We start from the raw sequence: 20597 nt of genomic DNA, 5'->3' as shown, positions 1-20597 counted from the left end.
AAGAGAGAAGTAGCAGAATTCCCTTCTGCAAACTTTGTTCAGTTTACAATTTGAGAATATCAAAACCAGAATAAAAAAAATCCATCAACTCACACAGTTCCTCCAACAGGATGGTGTTATCGTTTTCAGAAGGGGTGGTGGTGGTGATCAGTGTGCAAGTTGGATATTTCCAACTGGGTAAAATGTCTGCTATTTCAGATATTGGATCAGGTCAGCAATATCTAATACTGCATGACCTCTTGACACCATTCTGGATTCTGACATTACCACTCCTGATGATAATAGAATTGGGAATCCTGTCAGGGGGGCAGGAGCGCTAAGGAGTAGGAAGCACTCCACAGCTGGCCCACGGTACACCTGCCTTTTAACAATAGAAGGCCATTATTTTAACTGGAGAGGCCAGGTCTATCCCTGTTGAAAATAATGGCACTTCAAAGTGGTTTGCCTCTAAACACCTGGGGGGGCACTCTAAATAATGGACCAGTAGAACTGCCCTCCAGAGGACAGATGTACCATCCATTATTGACCCTGGGCCTGAATTTACCTGTCGGGCAAGAGCCCTCCCCTGCTAGTCTTTGGGCCATTTAAATCCTTACTGCTTCCTATACATACTGCACTGGGGGTTCCAGGCCAACCCCTTGAAGCTGAGCTGACCACGCTGGAGGAGAACGAAGGGGATAGCTGCACATGATGGGTGCCACCTTTAAAGAGCCATTGTTTCTTATGAGTGGTAGACCTGACCTTTAGACTCTGAAGGCCAGGTCTTCTGCCCATTATTTTGAGCTCCCTCCCAGGCTGGTTGGTGGTGGGCTCTTTAAATTTTAAAGGACTATTTCCTATGGGATAGACCTGGCCCCTGGATTTCCAAGACTAGGTCTACCCCATAGACAGTAATGGCCCATACATTTTAAAGGCTCCACACCCCACGAACCAGCTGAAGGCACTTCCTTTCTTACTCCCCCCCCCCCATTTTAAATCTGCATGAAAAAGCCAGGAAAAACATAAATATCAAGGATATTGTTCTAGTATTACTGGAGCAACAATACTGATATATAATGATAATTTTTAACATGCTCTTTCTGATTTCCCAATTCAGAATTAAAATAATGATTTTTCTAGAACACATCCCTAGAGTTGTTTTCTATTCATTCCCATCTGATTTGCGCAGATGGGTGGATACACACAAGTATATTCATCAAGCCATGTATAAATGTAATGTTTATTTAAAAAGTGCTATCATCGTAAAGGCCATAGAAGTAGCCTGAACACTAAAATCCATTCCAGAACCACCACTTCATAATGAGCTGCTGCTTCATATTGACCTGTGGCAAAACGGGGCCTTTCCTCCCACGGGTAGACCCCACTCTGCCTTTCCTTCCCTTTTTGCCTCTGGCCAGGCACCTGGAGGGGGCTGTCTCCGGGTCGTTGCTGCCACCACTCTTCCTGTATGAGGGCCTGGTTAGGTGGGACAGGCTCCTAACCCCCCTCCTCTGCTAGTGGGCCCAAGCGGTTGGGGGACTATGTGGAACAGAAGAGCTTTCTTCCTTCATCAGTTCCAAAACTCATTTATTTAACTTCTAACTATACACAGACAAATAAACAGTGAACAGAAGGAATAATAAAACAGAAACAGAATCCCCTACTCTATCTCCCTCATGCCCTAATTAGATGTTGTGTAGGGCAGGTACGATACTTTGGTACCTGGGGTTACATTGGATCTACCTCTCCCCTCACAGCCACCTCTCCCTCCACTCTCCAGCCACCAACTGTCCACTTCCAACTCCCCTCCACCAACTGACTCGCTCTCCCTCCAATCACATTCCATTCCAGAACTGGCCCCTCCCCTCTGCAGCCAATAGAAAGTTAACTCCACCAGCAGAATGGCGTTTCTCCATATGGCCAATTCCTCATATACTCACAGTTCAGATAAAGTCGCAATATTGAAGTCCTAATGTGAGTCTGAGCAAGCCAATTTGTTCCCTCTGATGTCAAATCAGCGTTTAAGGGATTTCATAGCTACTGTTCTTTTTAAAGACTTTTGCAGTTTGAGAGTTAGATCGCAACCCCAAGCTTGGGACTTTGATACGTTTTTGCAACATGCAGGAGATTTTGGCTCTGGGATCAGTAAATTGAATGCTGCTGCTTTGTACTTGATAACACAGATAAACTTGTGGTTTTTGTACATCACTTTCTGCTGTACTTTTTAATGTGACGTTTCTCTGTGCCTTATGATATTGAGTCGACCCTTTTCTTTGATATTCCATATAAAATCATTAGCACATTTGTCAAATGAAGGCTCTAAAGCATCTAATTGATTTTGTATTTTCATTTCATGCAGAATTTAATTAAGTATCTTCCTGACCCAAAACAACTTGGTGAATTATCCAAGTTGAAAAGTGAATATAACAACTTGTCTGAGCCAGAGCAGTTTGCAATTGTGGTGAGTAGTGCTGCAGTTGACTGACTCTTTTACTTCTCTTTCCTGACCGTCTCTATTTCACTCATTTAACTCCTGAAGAGTATTTGAGCTTCCTTGTCCATCTAGGAAAGGCAGTCAGGAAGGAATAATTTCTTTAATGTCACAATATGGGTCGGAGAATCTTTTATCAGCAGGCAGGTAGTGACTCTGTCTCCCAGATCATAGCTGCTTTCTAGCTTGAAAGAGATTTTGTTTCCTTGTAAGTTGCAGTTGTTTCTTTTTTTCTTTCTAGAGACAGTTCTAAAGGTTTCTGATTCTCACAATTTGGAAATGGCCTTTGCATTCTTCCTACATCTGCAACAGCATGTTCATGGTAGAAACTAGGAACAGGAATCCTTGCAGTCTCTCTCTTGGCCTGGCTGGTAGAGCTTCCAGTGCAGGAGGGCATCCTATCTCGCTGTTTCGGTCTGACTGACAAGTTCTTTGCTCTGAAGGGCTGGTAGCCAGCAAAAGCCTGCTGAGATAGCTCGTCTGGCAAGGGAAATATGTCCACGTATTCACCGGCTCGAGGAAGAATAAGCTAGAAGCCTGGGGTAACAGAAAGGAAGCCTCTTTAACATGGGCAGTAGGCATGCTATTCCATTCACCCACTCACCTCTAGTATCTTTTGATGAATCAGTTCGTACTAAATTTAAGTGGATCGAGAAGGCTTTGATGAAGTTTGCCTGGTAAGTTAGTTGCAAGCCAGACTAGACTAAAGAGGTAGTAGCATTTGTCTTATTGCCAGTAGGCAAAGCTCCTTCGCATCCCTAACAGATGATACATTCTACTTGACATTAAGAGGCTGAATCTTTATCACACATAACTTGTCTTAACATAACGTATACTTGGGTAGCACTTTGACAATGCCAGACCTCACTCTTGAGGGCTGGAGGGCTATAACTTTTCCTGAAGAAACAAACACACACACACACAAATGTCAGGAGACCTTTGTATAGTGTCCTGGGTGGAGGGGGGTGGGACACACAACTATTTGCAATTGATAAACTTCCCAAGATGGTTTGGTGGTAACTGCAATCTCCCCATTCAAAATCAAATGTGTGACCACGCAAATATCTTGGCGGCATCTGGCAGACATAAGTGTATATATTTCACAAGGAAGTGGTTGTCATTGGACTTTACAATATAATAGATTGTGTGGATTTGAGTGAAAGGCAAGCAAAATTCAAACTGTACAATGCCTAGAAGTTCTAGTGTAGTTGAATGATAGGTTTTTATTACTGAGTATTTCTTATATTTACAGGTCTTACTACTTACACTAAGAGTCTCATGGCGCAGAGTGGTAAGCTGCAGTACTGCAGTCCAAGCTCTGCTCACGACCTGAGTTCGATCCTGGCAGAAGCCAGGTTCAGTTAACCAGCTCAAGGTTGACTTAGCCTTCCATCCTTCCGAGGTTGGTAAAATGAGTACCCAGTTTCCTGGGGGTAAAGTGTAGATGACTGGGGAAGGCAATGGCAAACCACCCCGTAAAAAGTCTGCCAAGAGAACGTCATGATGTGACGTCCCCCCGTGGGTCAGTAATGACTTGGTGCTTGCACAGGGGACTACCTTTACCTTTACCTACTACTTACACTAAGCAATCTTTCAAATATTTCTTTAGAGCCAAGACTTGGTTAAAACTGATTTCTTATTGCTAGGTAATACTTGGATTAGTTGTGTTGTGTTTAGTTTGTGTATAGTTTCTGTTGCATAGCCCAGCCTTGAATGGTCATCGTTTTGTCCTGATATTCACACAGGAGATTGTAGCTGCTTCAGATTGGTCACATTAATAAATCAGGTAAAATTATACTAATGGCTTTAAGAGACCTTTCTGTCCTCCCCCCATTTCGATTAGATGAGTGGCGTGAAGAGGCTGCAGCCACGCTTGAGTGCTATCCTTTTCAAGCTCCAGTTTGAGGAACAGGTGAACAACATCAAACCTGACATCATGGCTGTCAGTGCTGCCTGCGAAGAGATAAAGAAGAGCAAAAGCTTCAGCAAGCTGTTGGAACTGGTGTTGCTAGTGGGGAATTACATGAATGCAGGATCTCGGAATGCGCAGACCTTTGGATTTAACCTCAGCTCCTTATGTAAAGTGAGTCTTGCCTCTTTTTGTAAAAAGTTACAGTGCTGTATGTGGAGCTGCTGTCACTTTCTTTTTATAGTTAAAATGCTATTTTTCTTTTGACACTTTTCCTCTCCAGTAATAAGAGCTTCACTTTCTATTAATTTCTTCTCACCCACTTAGAAATGCCATTAATTTGTTTTGAAGATAGACCAAGTAACATTTCATATCAGGTAACTGTGCCCATGAGACCCCCGTGGCGCAGAGTGGTAAGCCACTGTACTGCAGCCCAAGCTCTGCTCACAACCTGAGTTCGATCCTGGTGGAAGCTAGGTTCAGGTGGCCAGTTCATGGTTGACTCAGCCTTCCATCCTTCCATGGTTGGTAAAATGAGTACTCAGTTTCCTGGTGGTAACGTGTAGATGACTGGGGAAGGCAATGGCAAACCACCCCGTAAAATGTCTGCCAAGAAAACGTCGTGATGCGACGTCCCCTCATGGGTCAGTAATGCTTGCACAGGGGACTACCTTTACCTTTTTAAACTGTGCCCATGATTTTGAGATTATTGCGTAAAGGGGTTCGCAGATTCCCAACCCAGAGTCCTCAGGACAGGAGAAAGTCAAAGCAGGATTTCACCTGTCCTTGAACCAGTAGGTTGCCACAGGTCCTCCTCACATTGAGAACAGAGGACAAAGTCTCAGGCTGAACTGTACCTGGATGCACCCTGAGCTGGATCCCAGTGAATTAGTCTTAACGGTAGCAGAAGGCAAGCGAGCCAAGGCACTGTCTTCAGGTTGAAACCATGAACCAGGGAATCACAACAGAGATAAAATGTAATTGCTTTTATTAAATAGTGATCAGTGTTGCATAAAGAAAACAAGAAAGCTAATAGCTCCTAATCTCTAATATATATGATACAAAGAATCTGTAAATGTCCATGTATTGTAAGGCTCTGAGACCCAGAGACACACAACCTGTCTTCCAGTTGTAGAATACTGCAGCCAGGGTGGCACACTGCAAGGCATAAACAGATCATGCAGCATCCATGTCCATGTAGACCATAAAGAAGAGAGAGACCATTAGGTGGGGTACAATCTATATTCTCTTTTGCCCAGCAACCAGGCCAGTTTGATTAGTCAATCATATTGGAGCAATGACATAATGCCAGCAACCAGGCTCATTCCCATCCCCCTTGGGAGTTCAGGCTGAACCTGGATAAGGTGAGTGAGTGCCCAGCTCTCCCTTAGTCACGTTCTCAGCACCCTGCTAAGTGTCAGGAGAGCTTGCACCTTTGTTAAAATAACAGTGCAAGGATGTCTCTATAGAAACACAGGCATTATTCATAGGTGGTACAGCTACCCAGAAAGCATTGGAAAAGAATTGGTCAAGCAGGCTCTAACTACTTAATACAAAGTAGGCCCAAGGCAGGCCAAATCCTTCACACCATTGCACATTAAAGTTTCTGTTTTGAGCTTTAAGTAGAGCAGTCAGAATGAGTATAAGACATCACAAATGGTTGCAATTGCTGCCCTAACTGGCACGGCATCATCTCTGCTGTGAATGAGTTGCAGCCAGCACAAAATTTCTATTTGCTATGAGGTCTAGTGCAAGAAAAAGATGGTGAAAGCTGCTTGCACTAAGTCAAACATAATGTATCCCTTTTGTACAAGGTCTCATACAACTAATATCTGTCCACCATTTTATTTTTTCATTTCACTGATACTGAAAGCGGATTACTCAGTGTAAATCAATACAATCAATATCAAGAGATCTGTAAAGTGTAGCATAATAGTCATGATATAGAGTGCAAATACAATACAGAAAAGTGGTACTATAACAGTAGAAAATTATGCAGTGACAACACGATAGTAATAAATGTTCATCTTCGTTCTTCTGTGCCTCCACACATGGGGGACTGCGCAGGCGCAGGCCAGCCGCCGGAGAATTTTCTAGAGCTTCCATGGCTCCGAAGGGGCCGTTTGTCGCGCGCCTCAGCGACCGTTTTCCCGCCCAAACGGTCACGTGATCCTCCAGCGACCAACGGCCCCTTCCCTCAGTTCTCTTCTTGCCGCCGCTTGGAGAGAACGTGAGCTTCGTTGCTCTGTGCTTTTGTGCTTCGTGCTTTATTCTGACTGATTGCTTGGCTTTTGACTTCGGACTTCGTGACCTCGACTATTCTTCGGATCTCGTTTTGGACTTTGTTGTGGACTCGGTAATTTGACTCGGACTGTTTTTGACCTTCCTTTCGCGTGCCCCTGAAGATGGCCTCTAAGGCTCTCTTCAAGCATTGCCTGCAATGCCACACAAAAATGGCCAAGACCGATGGCCATGAACTGTGCCTGTTCTGTTTGGGGGAGACCCATAATGTGACGGCCTGTAAAATTTGCCAGGGCTTCACCAGCAAGGCCCGGCAGGAGCGCAAGGCCCGACTAAACTCCTCCCTGTGGCAGAAGGTCATGTCCGGAGGCGCTCCGTTGCCCTCTTCCAAGGCCGGCCCAAGCCCCTCTGCCGAACGGCATTCGAGAGCTGGCTCAGTGGCCTCCGCGAGGTCGGGGTCGAAACCGCGTCCCCCGAGTGCCTCGGCGTCGAGAGCGGCCTCTCCAGCGCAGGGACCGGTGCGGCCGCCCCGTAGCGCGTCATCTACCAGGTCGGATCCGAGACCAGCTTCGGAACCGAGGATCCTGGTACCGAGTCCCCGGTCGGAACCGACGACCGGATCGGTTCCGATGAAGCCTAAGAGGTCGAAGCCGAGGTCCCCTTCGAAGGCGAGGAGCGCGTCGGTCCCGAGGTCTTCTTCGGAACCATCAAAGAAGAAGAAGAAGACCAAGCATCACCGGTCGCCGCGTCCCGCTCCTCAGGAGGAGGTCATCGTGCTTCCTCACACGCCTTCCCCTCATCTGGGCTCCCCGGAGCCAGAGGACATCTCCGTGTCGGTGCCGGATCCGATGGCCTTCGAGACGGTGCCCGCAGAGTTCTCGTCGGGGCCGGAGCCGAGCCCGCGCCGTCGGAGCCGACCATCGCTTCCCCTTCGGTCGCCGAGGCTGGAACCGAGCCCGTCTCCTCGTCGGAGCCGTCCGTCGCCTGTCCGTCCGTCTCCACCTCCGGTCGGTCGTGAACGGCATGGTTCCGGGGACAGTGTTCGATCAGTCCGGTCCACTGCGTCCCGGCATCGACAGGCTTCCTACCTCCCCTCGCCATACCGTTGCCAGTGGGAAGGGGCACCTGCAGGCTTCTCCGTGTCGGAACCGAGGCCTTCGACGTCGAGGTCGGCGTGGGCTCCCCCTCCGCTCCAGGTTCCGGAATCCCAGCTCGGTTCCGATGAGGAGGATGTGGAGAGCTTTGGCGGCTACCAGTCGGAGTCCTGGTCCGAACCATCGCCACCTGAGGAGCTAGTGCCATCTGCGGACTCCCCATTCGAGGACCTCCGCATCTACGCCGACCAGATGGCAAGGATGGCCAAGGCTCTCGAGATGGACATCTCTTCAGCAGCCCCAAAGACCAAGGACAAGCTCCTCAAACGTATTTACGGGGATAATCCGGCGTACGTTGGCTTCCCCATGCTTGAGGGTATTGAGGAGATTGTGGAGAAGGTGTGGCAGGTGCCCTGTGATCAACCGCCAACATCCAAGCGCATCGAGCAGCTTTACAAGATCAAGCAGGGCACCTGGCCGGCGTTGGTGAAACACCCTCCACCTTCCTCCTTGGTCACAGAGGAGTTCAACCCCCGACGGTCGGGTCACTCCTCGGTGCCTGCGGATAAAGAGGGCAAGAAGCTTGATGCCATGGGCAGGCGCCAGTACATCGTCGCTTCGCTGGGTCTGAGGATTGCCAACTACCAGACCATCATGGCAGGGTACCAACTGTACCTCTGGGAGAAGTTGGCATCCTATACCCGGGACCTCCCTCCTGAGCAGAAGGCTGTGGTGTCCCTGCTGCAGACAGAGGCTGTCCGGCTGTCTAAGCAGCAGATGAATGCCGGGAGCCACGCTGCTGACACTGCTGCTCGGGGGATGGCTTCGGCGGTGGTCCTCAGGCGCCACTCCTGGTTGCGGTCTATGGCCCTGTCCCAGGAGGTGCGTTCCAGGGTGGAGAGCATGCCCTTTGAAGGGGACTCGCTGTTCTCCAAATCGACCGACGAGACCCTGAAGAAGAAAAAAGAGGACAGGCAGACGGCACGTCCTTGGGTCTGGCTCCAGCGGACAAGCCCTCCTCCAGGTCACGGTACGCTCCCCGGTCCGGCCCTTACCACTACCAGGGCAGGTACCAACATCAGCGGCCGGGCTACCAACCGTATCCTGCCTACCAGCAGCGGCCATACCCTCCCGCACAACAGCAGAGGAGGCGTCGGCCCTTCAAGCCTCGCCCGTCACAACAACAACAACCGGCCCAGCAGAGAGATCAGCAGGGCGCCGGGAGGCAGTACTGATGGGTCACGCCAGCCGTATCCCCGAACTTTTCGGACAGACTGAGTCCACTCCTCTCTGAGTGGGAGTCAATAACATCTGACTCATGGGTCTTAACTATTGTTGAACTGGGATACGGGCTGGAGTTCGTTGAGCTGCCTAGATGCAGTTCACCCCTGACAGCTGTCAATAACACTATGGCCGAGCTGGATGCGGAGATCGTGTCGCTCTTGGCCAAGGGTGCTGTGGAAGAATTGCCCTATGAGGACTCTGTAAAGGGTTTCTTCTCTAGGTTCTTCCTGGTCCCTAAGAAGGATGGGGGCTTACGTCCCATTTTAGATCTGAGGGGCCTTAATGCCTTCCTCAAGGTGACCAAATTCAAAATGGTTACGTTGGCAGCTGTGATCGCCTTGCTGAAACAGGGAGATTGGTTTGCGGTTCTTGACTTAAAAGACGCATACTTTCACGTGGGCATACGGAAGGAACACAGGAAATACCTGAGCTTTGTTTACCGGCAAAGGGTTTTCCGGTATAAGGTGCTCCCCTTTGGCCTGTCCACTGCCCCACGAGTGTTCACTAAATGTGTGGCCCCTGTGGTTTCCTTCCTACGGGAAGAAGGCTGTACCATCTTTCCGTACCTCGATGACTGGCTCATCGTGGCTGAATCGGAGTCTAGGCTGGTGCAGGACATTGGCTTGGTACTTAGCACTTGCCAACGCCTGGGGCTCCTGGTGAACTTGGAGAAATCCAAGCTGGTGCCCAACTGCAAGGTGTCCTACATTGGTGCACTTTTAGACTCTGTGGAGGGTAAGGCCCTGCTCCCCTTGGAGAGGGCTCGGTCCCTAAGGGGTCTAGTGTCCATGTTTAAAAGGAACCGGTTCCAGTCTGTGCGCACTATCCAGTGCTTACTAGGGCATATGGCAGCGGCCACCTCTGTGGTGCCTTTCGCTAGGCTGCGTATGCGCCCTCTCCAGAACTGGTTTGTGCGGAGGTACGATGCTCTACTGCACCCTCCGTCCCTCAAATTCTCTATCCCGAGGGTCATCCTCTCCTCCTTGGAATGGTGGCTGTCTGATGACAACTTGTTTAAGGGAATCCCCTTTGGGTATCAACACCATGACATCACGGTTACCACTGATGCCTCTCTGTTGGGATGGGGGGCTTACTGTGGTGATGTGTCTGTGCAGGATGTCTGGTCTGACAGGGAAAAGACCCTCCATATCAATGTGCTTGAACTAAGGGCCATTCGTTTCGCACTTGTGTCTCTTACAGCACTACTGAGAGATCGTCAGGTCTTGGTGCAGACGGACAACACGACTGCCATGTACTACGTGAATCAGCAGGGGGGCACAGTGTCCATGGCCCTGTGCCGGGAAGCCACACTCACTTGGCAGTGGGCTATCAAGAACGGCGTGTCGCTCCGTGCTATACACGTGGCTGGGTCAGACAATGCCCGGGCAGATGCCCTCAGCAGGGTCCCTTTGCTGGACCACGAGTGGGAACTGAACGTAGAGTGCGTTGGGCCGATCTTCCAGATGTGGGGTCATCCAGTGATAGACGTGTTCGCCACTGCGGCGACCACCAAGGCCCACACGTTCTGTTCCAGGGCAGGGAGCGACCCCCTCTCTATTGGGGATGCCTTCCAGTTTACGTGGACGCAGGGCTTGCACTACATGTTTCCTCCATTCCCCTTGATTCCCAGGGTCCTGTGCAAGATAGAGGAGGACGGGACGGACTGCATCCTAGTGGCCCCCTTCTGGCCACGGCAGGTTTGGTTCCCGAAGCTCCTGCGGATGTCCCAACGGGAATATGTGAGTCTGCCCCCTCGGCAAGACCTTCTCCTAAACGGGAGCCTAGTCCACCACGATCCCAGGAAGCTGCACCTAACAGCTTGGCGGATCGTTCCTCCCCGATAGGCTTTACTGACGAGGTACAGAGGGTCCTCCTCAATGCTCGTCGGCCATCCACTAGGTGCGCTTATGCGGCCAAGTGGCGCAGGTTTGAGCTCTGGGCACTTGCCAGAGGAGTGGTGCCCGAAAGCAGTCCCTTGGGGGTTGTGTTCGAGTATTTGTGCCACTTGCGTGGCCTGGGCTTGAAGGTGTCCTCCCTCAAGGTCCACCTGGCAGCGATATCAGCTGCTCACACCCGAGTTGAGGGTACTACGGTGTTTTCTCACCCACAATCCCGCCAGTTCCTTAAGGGCATGTACAATCTTTACCCACCTGTGTCGGCGCCAGTGCCTCAGTGGTCACTGTCCTTGGTGCTCTCACGTCTCATGTTGCCTCCATTTGAACCTATGGCTACTTGCCCTTTGGATATGCTATCCTACAAGGTAGCATTCTTGGTGGCCGTCACATCGGCCAGAAGGGTCAGTGAGCTGTCTGCACTGCGGTCTGACCCCCCCTTTCTTGTGTTTCATCCCAACAAGGTGGTCCTGCGTCCCTGCCTCGGGTTCCTGCCCAAGGTGGTGTCCGCCTTCCACCTCTCGCAGGATATCTCACTGCCTGCATTCTTTCCTCAACCTTCCTCTAAGGGGGAAAAGGCCCTTCATTCCCTAGACTTGAAGAGGGCCCTAGCCTATTACCTGGATAGGACAAAGGAATACCGCACCTGTCCTCACCTGTTTGTATGTTTTGGGGCCAAGGACAAGGGTAACAGGGCTTCCTCACAGACCCTGTCTAGGTGGATTGTGACGGCCATTAGCAAGGCCTATTCCCTGGCAGGGGTGGCTTGCCCGCTTCATGTCAGAGCCCACTCCACGCGGTCCCAAGCATCCTCTTCGGCACTCCTCAGGGGGGTGCCCCTGGTTAACATTTGCAAAGCGGCCACATGGTCCTCTGCAGACACCTTTGTCAGGCATTACGCCGTTGATGTCAATGCGGAGCAGGATGTATCTGTGGCCAAGGCTGTCTTACACTCCCTTTTTTCCTAAGGGAGTTTAGGAATGACTTTCTTGGCGTACCTGCTGGGTACCCTTGAGTGAAAGTGTGTATATATGTACCTGGGGGTGTGTATATATGTAAATGTTGAGTATTTATGTGTCCTTACACAGTATTTTTTACATAGATGTATATATGCATATCTATTTATTGTTGTGTTTGTTTGTTCAATAAAATTGTGTTGGACTTCACCCCCGCCTTCCTTATTGTGTGAAGCTTGGTACACTCCCATGTGTGGAGGCACAGAAGAACGAAGATGAAAACAGGGTTAACATACCTGTAACTTATGTTCATCGAGTTCTTCTGTGCTGACACACAACCCTCCCTCCTACCCCGCTGTGAACTCCAATGCACGATAATGTGTTGGCTGTAACGGAAATTGGTGTTTTTAAGGTGTTATGGCTGAAGTGTGTTGGTCAAGCGGCGGCAAGGGAGAACTGAGGGAAGGGGCCGTTGGTCGCTGGAGGATCACGTGACCGTTTGGGCGGGAAAACGGTCGCTGAGGCGCGCGACAAACGGCCCCTTCGGAGCCATGGAAGCTCTAGAAAATTCTCCGGCGGCTGGCCTGCGCCTGCGCAGTCCCCCATGTGTGTCAGCACAGAAGAACTCGATGAACATAAGTTACAGGTATGTTAACCCTGTTTTGCACAATATCTTGCACAAGCAATGCTGTGTTAAGTCCATTTATGTTTCCAGTTGTGCATTGCTGGATCCAAGCTGATATTTCTAGCAATTTTTAGCCATGTATTAGAAGGAGATGGTTCTATATGTGCCGAGTGAACATTGTTTAGGGCAATATATTGTTGAAGACTTTCCCGGCTGGAGAACGATGGTTGTTGTGGATTTTCCGGGCTGTATAGCCATGGTCTTGGCATTGTAGTTCCTGATGTTTTGCCAGCAGCTGTAGCTGGCATCTTCAGAGGTGTAGCACCAAAAGACAGAGATCTCTCAGTGTCACAGTGTGGAAAAGATGTTGGCAGGTCATTTATATCTACTCAGGAGGGGTGGGGTTGAGCTGAGTCATCCTGTAAGGGTTTCCCAGGGTGTGGAATGCTAATGGAGGGAGGCTTCACTGTATCCTGAGGAGGTTCTTTTGCATATGGATCAAGCACCAATCCTGCCAACATCTTTTCCACACTGTGACACTGAGAGATCTCTGTCTTTTGGTGCTTTTGGTGCCTCTGAAGATGCCAGCCACAGCTGCTGGCGAAACGTCAGGAACTACAATGCCAAGACCACGGCTATACAGCCTGGAAAATCCACAACAACCATTGTTTAGGGCAAATTAGCCCCAGTTCTTCAGTGAAGAATACCCTGGACCAGAGCTGACACAAATTTACGCCATCTTCCTCCTCTTCAGAATTTGCAGGCTAATGTTATCCTGTGGCTTCCCACTAGACATGGGCACGAATTAAAATATGAAGTGATTTTCGTCACGAAGTTGGCTGTTTCGTGTATCACGACACAGCGTTTCGTGGGACCACGGTTTTCACGAAATTCACGACTTTTTTTGCCTGTTTCGTTCGTTTCGTGAACGTTTCATAATTTCAGACAGGCTGGCACCAGTCCGTTGATTCCCTAGGCAACAATGGGCCCAGACCTATTGTTGCCATCAGAAATCCCAGTCATAGCCCACTTACCCTTGATTGGCAGCTCTCCTAGCCATCTGGAGAGCTTGCATTCTGCCCTATACAGCTAGGAGCTGGGGGTCAATCCCCTAGGCAACCAAGGAGGTGGGCCTTCTGTAGCCATGGGCACACCAATCTCACCCCTCCAAACCCTATTAGGCAGCTCTGTCAGTCAACCACAAATCTGTTCTGATCTATGTCAGCATTTTGCTGGGATTGGAATGAGAGAGTGTGTGAAAGGATTTGGGATTGTGCTTTTGGCTGCTGCTGCTTTAAAGAGATTGAAAGAAGCTTCTTATTCTCCCATTGGTCCAGGAGTGGGTCAGTCAGACTCGTGGGGAAGTAGCTCCTCCTCTGGTGCAGGGTCGGATTGGCTTTGCAATTCCAGGTAGGAGGGGCTCTTCCCTGGACCTCCAGTTTTTTCTGGCCCTGCTCTTGCAGGGTTGTGTTTTGGCTTGCTCGTATAGAGCACAGCAATTTCAAAAAAAAAAAAAAGAAGAAGAAGAAGAAGACGACGACGACGACGACGACGGAGGGGACGGAGGGGCAAGGGAAAAGGGAAGGGAATCTCCCTCCTAACTTGCGCTCTCCCCCCCCCCCGGATCGAGCCGCGGGGAGCGGCTAGAAAAAGGCGCCAAAAGCGGCGCGCGAGAAAAAAAGCCGCGGGCGCACGGACGCTGCAGGAGGCCGGGGAAACTGCAAACGGCCGCGGCGACGGTGTTGGCCAGCGCGTCCAGCAGCGCGGCGCTGACAGAGGCACTCCCAGGACTTCGGCAAAGGTAGGGAGCTACGTGCCTGGCGGGGGCCGGAGCGGAATAAGGCGAAACCAGCGTGGCTTTAGCCCCTGGAGCCTGCCTAGAGAAGGTGAATTGGGGGTGCTAGGTGGTCCTTTTCCCCCCTGTTTTTTCCTTTGGGGTTGTTTTCGCTTTTCTCTAAGGGCTAGCCCCCCCCCTCCTTCCCCCGTGCCCTTGATTGATCTCCCTCTCATCAGCCGCCATTTTGTGTTCTCCCCTAGGCGGGAAGATTTTGGCGGGAATGGCCACCAAGGCAGGGCAGAGCGAAGAGGGGACAGCAGAGGGACCCTTAAGCAGCTTGGAGTCTCCTAGCTCACCCTTTTCCCCTCAATCAGAGCAAGGTCCCAGTGGAATGAACCAGGAGAGCAATATGGATCTGAAAGACCAGGAGACGAAAGCAAGTATGCTAACCTGGATGAGGGGTGAAATGAGAAAGGAACTCAGAGCAGTAGTGCAGGAGTTCAGGGCTCAGCACGTCTCAGAGTCATATAAAGGGAGCCAGAGGCACCTTTCCCACAAGGGCAAGAGACATGCGAAGCCCGCTTCCCTTCACAGGTCCAAGAGGAGGAGGAAGGAGAAGGAATGGACAGAGGAATCATCCAGCCAGTCTGGAGACATTGATTCAGGCTCTGAAGCATCGGGTCTAGAAACAAACTCCGAAGAAGAACTATCAGAGGAAGAGGAAGACCCTATGACCTCTACACAGCTCAGGCTGTTCCCACAGGATCTATACTCTAGATTATTGCCAAAGGTCCTGAGGACGCTGGAAATCACCCAGAAGGAAGTGGGGAAAGAGGATACGGACCAATCCTACCCACAGGGCAGTGAAAAGGTTCTCCCCAAAGTAGGACAGCCGCAGACGGGGGTGCCATTGCCAGCTATGTTTCACAGCATCCTTAAGGCAGAATGGGATAACCCAGCTAAACCAAAGGCCTTACAGTCAGTGTTCAATAAATTCTATAGACTGGGACCAGATGCAACAAGAAAGATCAAGTTACCTGCAGTGGACGACCCGATCTCCAGCCTGGCCACCACATCAGTACTACCTATGGATGCAGAGGGCATGCCTAAAGATCCATCCGATAAAAAGATTGAGCAGGCACTACGCAGGAACTTCGAGGCGTCTGCAGCATCATTGAGAGCCTCCGCCACGGGTTCACTGTTTGCCAGAGCAGCGTTCACTTGGGCGTCAGAACTAGCGGATGCAGGCAAGGAGATACCACGGAAATTCAGGAATGTGGTCAAGAAATTAGCACTGTCCACGGCCTTCATGGCAGATTCCTCAATGGACTCTTTCCAGATGACCTCGAGGGCCATGGGCTTCAACGTGACAGCAAGACGCAACACGTGGCTCAGGAACTGGGACGTGGACCCACCGGCACGCAACAAAGTGGCGGCGATACCCTTCTCAGGGACAAAGTTGTTTGGAGAGGCACTGGATAAATTTCTAGTGGAAGACACTGAGAAGAAAAAGGTCCTGCCCTCCAAGAAACGCGATTTCAAGGGCAAGAGCAAGCAGGCTTTTCGAGACCCCAAGCGTTCCTTTCGATCCAGTGGTGACAGAACATTCAAAGGCCGGTGGCAAACAAAACCAAGGAGTGACAACAAACACTTCGGTTTCAGAAGACAGAGCCAACAGTCAAAGGGCCAGAAGAAAGGAAATCAGGCATGACTATCTGGAGGGGACAGAGTCCATCCCAATTGGGGGAAGATTGCAACACTTTGCAGTTCAATGGACAAGATCAATATCAGACAAGTGGGTACTGGAAACAGTATCCAAGGGATACACTTTGGAGTTCGAAAGACAACCGCCCTCGAGACTACTTACTCTGCCGAGACATCAAATGGAATCGAAACATCTCAAGATTCTCGGAGCCATTCGACATCTAGTAGAGATAAGGGCAATAGAGCCAGTCCCGAAACACCTACAGAATCGGGGTGTCTATTCGGTATTCTTTATCGTACCAAAGAAAAACGGAGAGGTAAGAGCTATACTGGACTTACGATGGCTCAACCGGTACATAAAGCGCCGCAAGTTCAAGATGGAAACCCTGAAGACAACAGTAGGAGCTATCCGGAAGGAGGACTTCCTGACCTCGATCGATCTTTCAGAGGCATACCTTCACATACCGATACGACAGTCTCACCGCAAATACCTCAGATTCGCATACAATGGAGACCATTACCAATACAGGGCGCTACCGTTCGGGTTGAAGTCTTCACCGAGGGTGTTCACCAAGGTGTTGGTGACATTGGTAGCAGTGCTCCGGGTCCAAGGGATTGCCCTGTCTCCATACCTGGACGACCTGCTGATAAAGGCTCCCTCATTACCTGCGGGAAGGACAGCGACACAGGAAACGACCCGGTGCCTTCAGGAGCATGGGTTTGTGATCAACTGGAAGAAAAGTTGCATCATCCCTACACAAAGAATCACCCACCTGGGAGTGTTCATAGATACAACAAGGGACAGAGCCTTCTTGTCCGAAGAGAGACAACAAAAGATTTCCACGATGGTAAAGGCGATACAAAGCAGAAAGAAAGTGGAAGTTATGTTTCTAGCGAAACTGCTCGGCATGATGGTGTCATGCCAGGACATTGTGAGCTGGTCTCGCTTCCACACTCGCCCGCTCCAAACCTTTCTACGTCCTTTCCAGAAAGTCATAACTCACAAACAAAGGAAGTGGGTGACGATAACAGAGTCCCTCAGGGTGGAACTGAATTGGTGGACGGAGCCTGCCAGGTTCAGCGACGGCGTGCCGCTCAGAGAACCAAAGAGATCCATCGTGACTACAGATGCGAGTCTGTCGGGATGGGGCGCTTATATGACAGGCAGGATGTGCCAGGGTACCTGGACAAAGGAAGAAAGGAACCAAAGCATAAACTTGTTAGAGCTGAGAGCCATCAAGTACGGACTATGGGAGTTGCAGGAGGATCTGCTACATCAACATGTGCTGATAAGAACGGACAACATGACGGCAAAGGCCTACATAAACAGGCAAGGAGGGACCAGGTCTCCAAGATTGAGCAGAGAGACAGAGGAGATTTTCCAATGGGTGGAGTCGCATCTCCTGTCCATAAAGGCAGTGCATCTAGCGGGGAAACAGAACATAGTGGCAGACTGGCTGAGCCGAAATTCAGTGGACCAAGCAGAGTGGAGACTGCACGATCAAGTATTCAGACAGATATGCTGGAGATGGGGGACGCCGGAAGTGGATCTATTCGCGACGGCATCAAACAGGCAGGTCACAAAGTTCTTCGCCAGGTGGGAGGAAAAGGCAGCCATCGGAACCGATGCCTTAAGCGAGGACTGGCCTCGTGCCCTGCTTTATGCTTTTCCACCGGTCAGCATTCTCAGCAGAGTGGTACAGAAGATCGTGGAACAAGAGGCGGAGGTGATCTTGGTGGCCCCTTATTGGCCACGGAGACCGTGGTTTCAAGAGGTCATGAGACTATCGACGACAGACCCATGGGAACTGCCCCACAGGTCGGACCTGCTGAAACAAGGAGATATACTACACCCAGACCCGACGTCATTAAGACTGACAGCTTGGCGGTTGAGTTCGACCAACTGAAGAGGTGTGGCTACGCCGAGGAGGTGATACAGACCATGTTGGCCTCCAGGAAGGACTCAACTAACAAGAGCTATGACAGGACTTGGCAGGTGTTCTCCAGTTGGTGCATGGAACGGAAACGTACTGCTCTGACTGCGTCCATCAAGGACATTTTGCTTTTCTTACAAGAGGGGTTGGATAAGGGACTAAGCACTAGTACCCTAAAGAGACAACTGGCAGCCATCTCAGCTGTGAGGGGATCTAGGAAAGGGGGCTCCCTCAATAAACACCCTCACATAAGACGTTTTATACGGGGAACTATGCTCTTAAATCCTCCACAAGTGCATAGGTTCCCTACCTGGAATCTGAATGTAGTGCTTTCTGCACTTACGAAGGAACCGTTTGAGCCCATGGCGCTCTGTCCCCTTAGAGAGCTCACTCTAAAGACCATTTTTCTAGTGGGACTAACGTCCGCTAGAAGGGTATCGGAGATACGGGCACTGTCTGTGAATAGGGAACTTTGTATTTTCCATGCTGACAGGGTAGTCCTGAGGCCCGATCCGACTTTTATTCCAAAGGTGAACTCCGAGTTTCACAGGGGTGAGGACATAGTGTTGCCTTCTTTTTGTCCAAATCCTACTCATAGCAGGGAGAGGGAGTGGCATAAATTGGATGTTCGGAGGGCCCTGAGCTATTACATTGACAGGACTAAGACTAGCCGTAAGGTGGAGAAATTGTTCGTCTCCTTTAGGAAGAGTTCTTTAGGGGAACAAGTGTCGACTGCAACCCTGAGTAGATGGATTCGGGACTGTATTGTTCTGGCCTATAGGACAAGTAAGAGGTCCCCTCCTGAGGGGATTACTGCCCATTCAGTAAGGGGAGCTGCTGCGTCTGCGGCATATAGGGCTTTTCCAACACTGGAAAAGATATGCAAGGCGGCTACCTGGAAATCGGTGCACACTTTCACCAAACACTACAAGGTAGATCAGCTGGCCTCCGCAGAAGCGGCCTTTGGGAGGAGAGTGCTACAGCACGTCCTGGAGGCCTAGAGTAGGAAATTACCCACCCGGTAGTTCACTGCTGGACATATGTCCCACGAGTCTGACTGACCCACTCCTGGACCAATGGGAGAATGGAAGATTTGTGTTCACTCACCGTGAAGCTTCCTTTCTCCGTGGTCCAGGAGTGGGTCAGTCAATACCCACCCAGTAGTTGTTAGATTGGGAGGGGGTATCCTAACGGATGTAGTTGGATAGTTTGGTTAGGAAGTTTTTGTCAAGTTTATACATGTTATCAGTATGTTATGAGCAGGTTACAAGATGGAAGGTGGCTTCTGTGGTGTACTGCATGGAGATAATGGGCTTGGAAAAGAACTGGAGGTCCAGGGAAGAGCCCCTCCTACCTGGAATTGCAAAGCCAATCCGACCCTGCACCAGAGGAGGAGCTACTTCCCCACGAGTCTGACTGACCCACTCCTGGACCACGGAGAAAGGAAGCTTCACGGTGAGTGAACACAAATCTTCCATTTCCAGCTCTTGGCCTTGCTGTGGGAAAGTCTTTGGGTGAGGTTGCCTTTTTTCCTCCACCCCACCCCTCATTCTGTCTTCCCGGCCCAGCTCCACCACGGCCGGTCCTTTGTCCTCTGATCCAGCAATTCCCGGTCTCCGTTTCAGTCATGCACTTTGGCAGCACTTCGCTTCCCACCTTTCCCGATCAACATATTGCAAACTGGGAGGATGGGTGGAGGAGAGCCTGCTGAAGTCTCCCTGCGAGTTTGGCATCTCCGAGTATGAAGGGAGCCATTGAAATGCCCCGGGTTCTGACAGATCATGAAACCAATGAATCGTTTTGGCAAACGTGTCAATTTCATTAAGTTTCGTGATTTGCGGATTGCAACGAAACACGAAACTCTTGTTTTGGGCTTTTTCGGTTTTTTTGCCCATGTCTACTTCCTGTGTGTGGAAATATTTGGCCAATACTTGATATTAGTAATCATTTGATACTGAATTTTGTAGTCCTTTGTCAGTATTTGACTGCATCTACATTCTGCCACATAGCAACACTGAATAATTTTTATATTAACCATATATTTGACAGAACATTATCTTTGGGTGTCCTGTCTACTATTCAGGCAAGTTTTGACATTCAGATTCAGTTTTTTCCTCTAAATGCTGCATTGTAAGATGAAACTCCAAACACAAATTTGGAATATAATTATTTAAATTAATCCAGTTGCAAACATTTCCAAAATCTTGTTTTGCACCTTTCATGTACTGTTCAGATAACTATCCAAGAAAATCAACAATAATGGCTGGAATTTTTAAAATTACGTGTAAGTGTCAAGATATACTGAAGCTTCTGATTACTGTTTTTTTTTTCTTTTCTTTAAAGCTAAAGGACACTAAATCTGTTGATCAGAAAACTACATTGCTTCATTTTCTGGTTGAAATATGTGAAGAGAAATACCCTGATGTCCTGAGGTTTGTTGAAGATTTACAGCATTTAGATAAAGCAAGCAGAGGTTTGTATCCTAACTGACTTTATTTAAATACCTTCCTTTCTCCTGAGCCTCTCAAGACCCAAGATGGGTAACAACCATATAAAAACCATTTGATAAAACAAACATGAAAACACTTTGGTTGTTGTGGATTTTCCGGGCTGTATAGCCGTGGTCTTGGCATTGTAGTTCCTGACGTTTTTCCAGCAGCTGTGACTGGCATCTTCAGAGGTGTAGCACCAAAAGACAGAGATCTCTCAGT

General features: G+C 49.7%; 1 protein-coding gene across 1 annotated transcript in view; it reads left to right on the top strand.

The window, feature by feature from the left end:
• The window catches only part of DIAPH3 (diaphanous related formin 3), a 183370-nt gene that overhangs the window by 51819 nt on the left and 110954 nt on the right, over positions 1-20597 (top strand). The window contains exons 18-20 of the mRNA XM_054973426.1: positions 2339-2440; positions 4314-4553; positions 20230-20359. Coding sequence (XP_054829401.1) covers positions 2339-2440; positions 4314-4553; positions 20230-20359 — 472 coding nt within the window. The remainder of the gene's footprint in view (positions 1-2338; positions 2441-4313; positions 4554-20229; positions 20360-20597) is intronic.

This window comes from Eublepharis macularius, chromosome 3, assembly GCF_028583425.1.
Source record: "Eublepharis macularius isolate TG4126 chromosome 3, MPM_Emac_v1.0, whole genome shotgun sequence".
Taxonomy (NCBI): Eukaryota; Metazoa; Chordata; class Lepidosauria; order Squamata; family Eublepharidae; genus Eublepharis; species Eublepharis macularius.
This window is presented reverse-complemented; position numbering and strand designations above follow the sequence as displayed.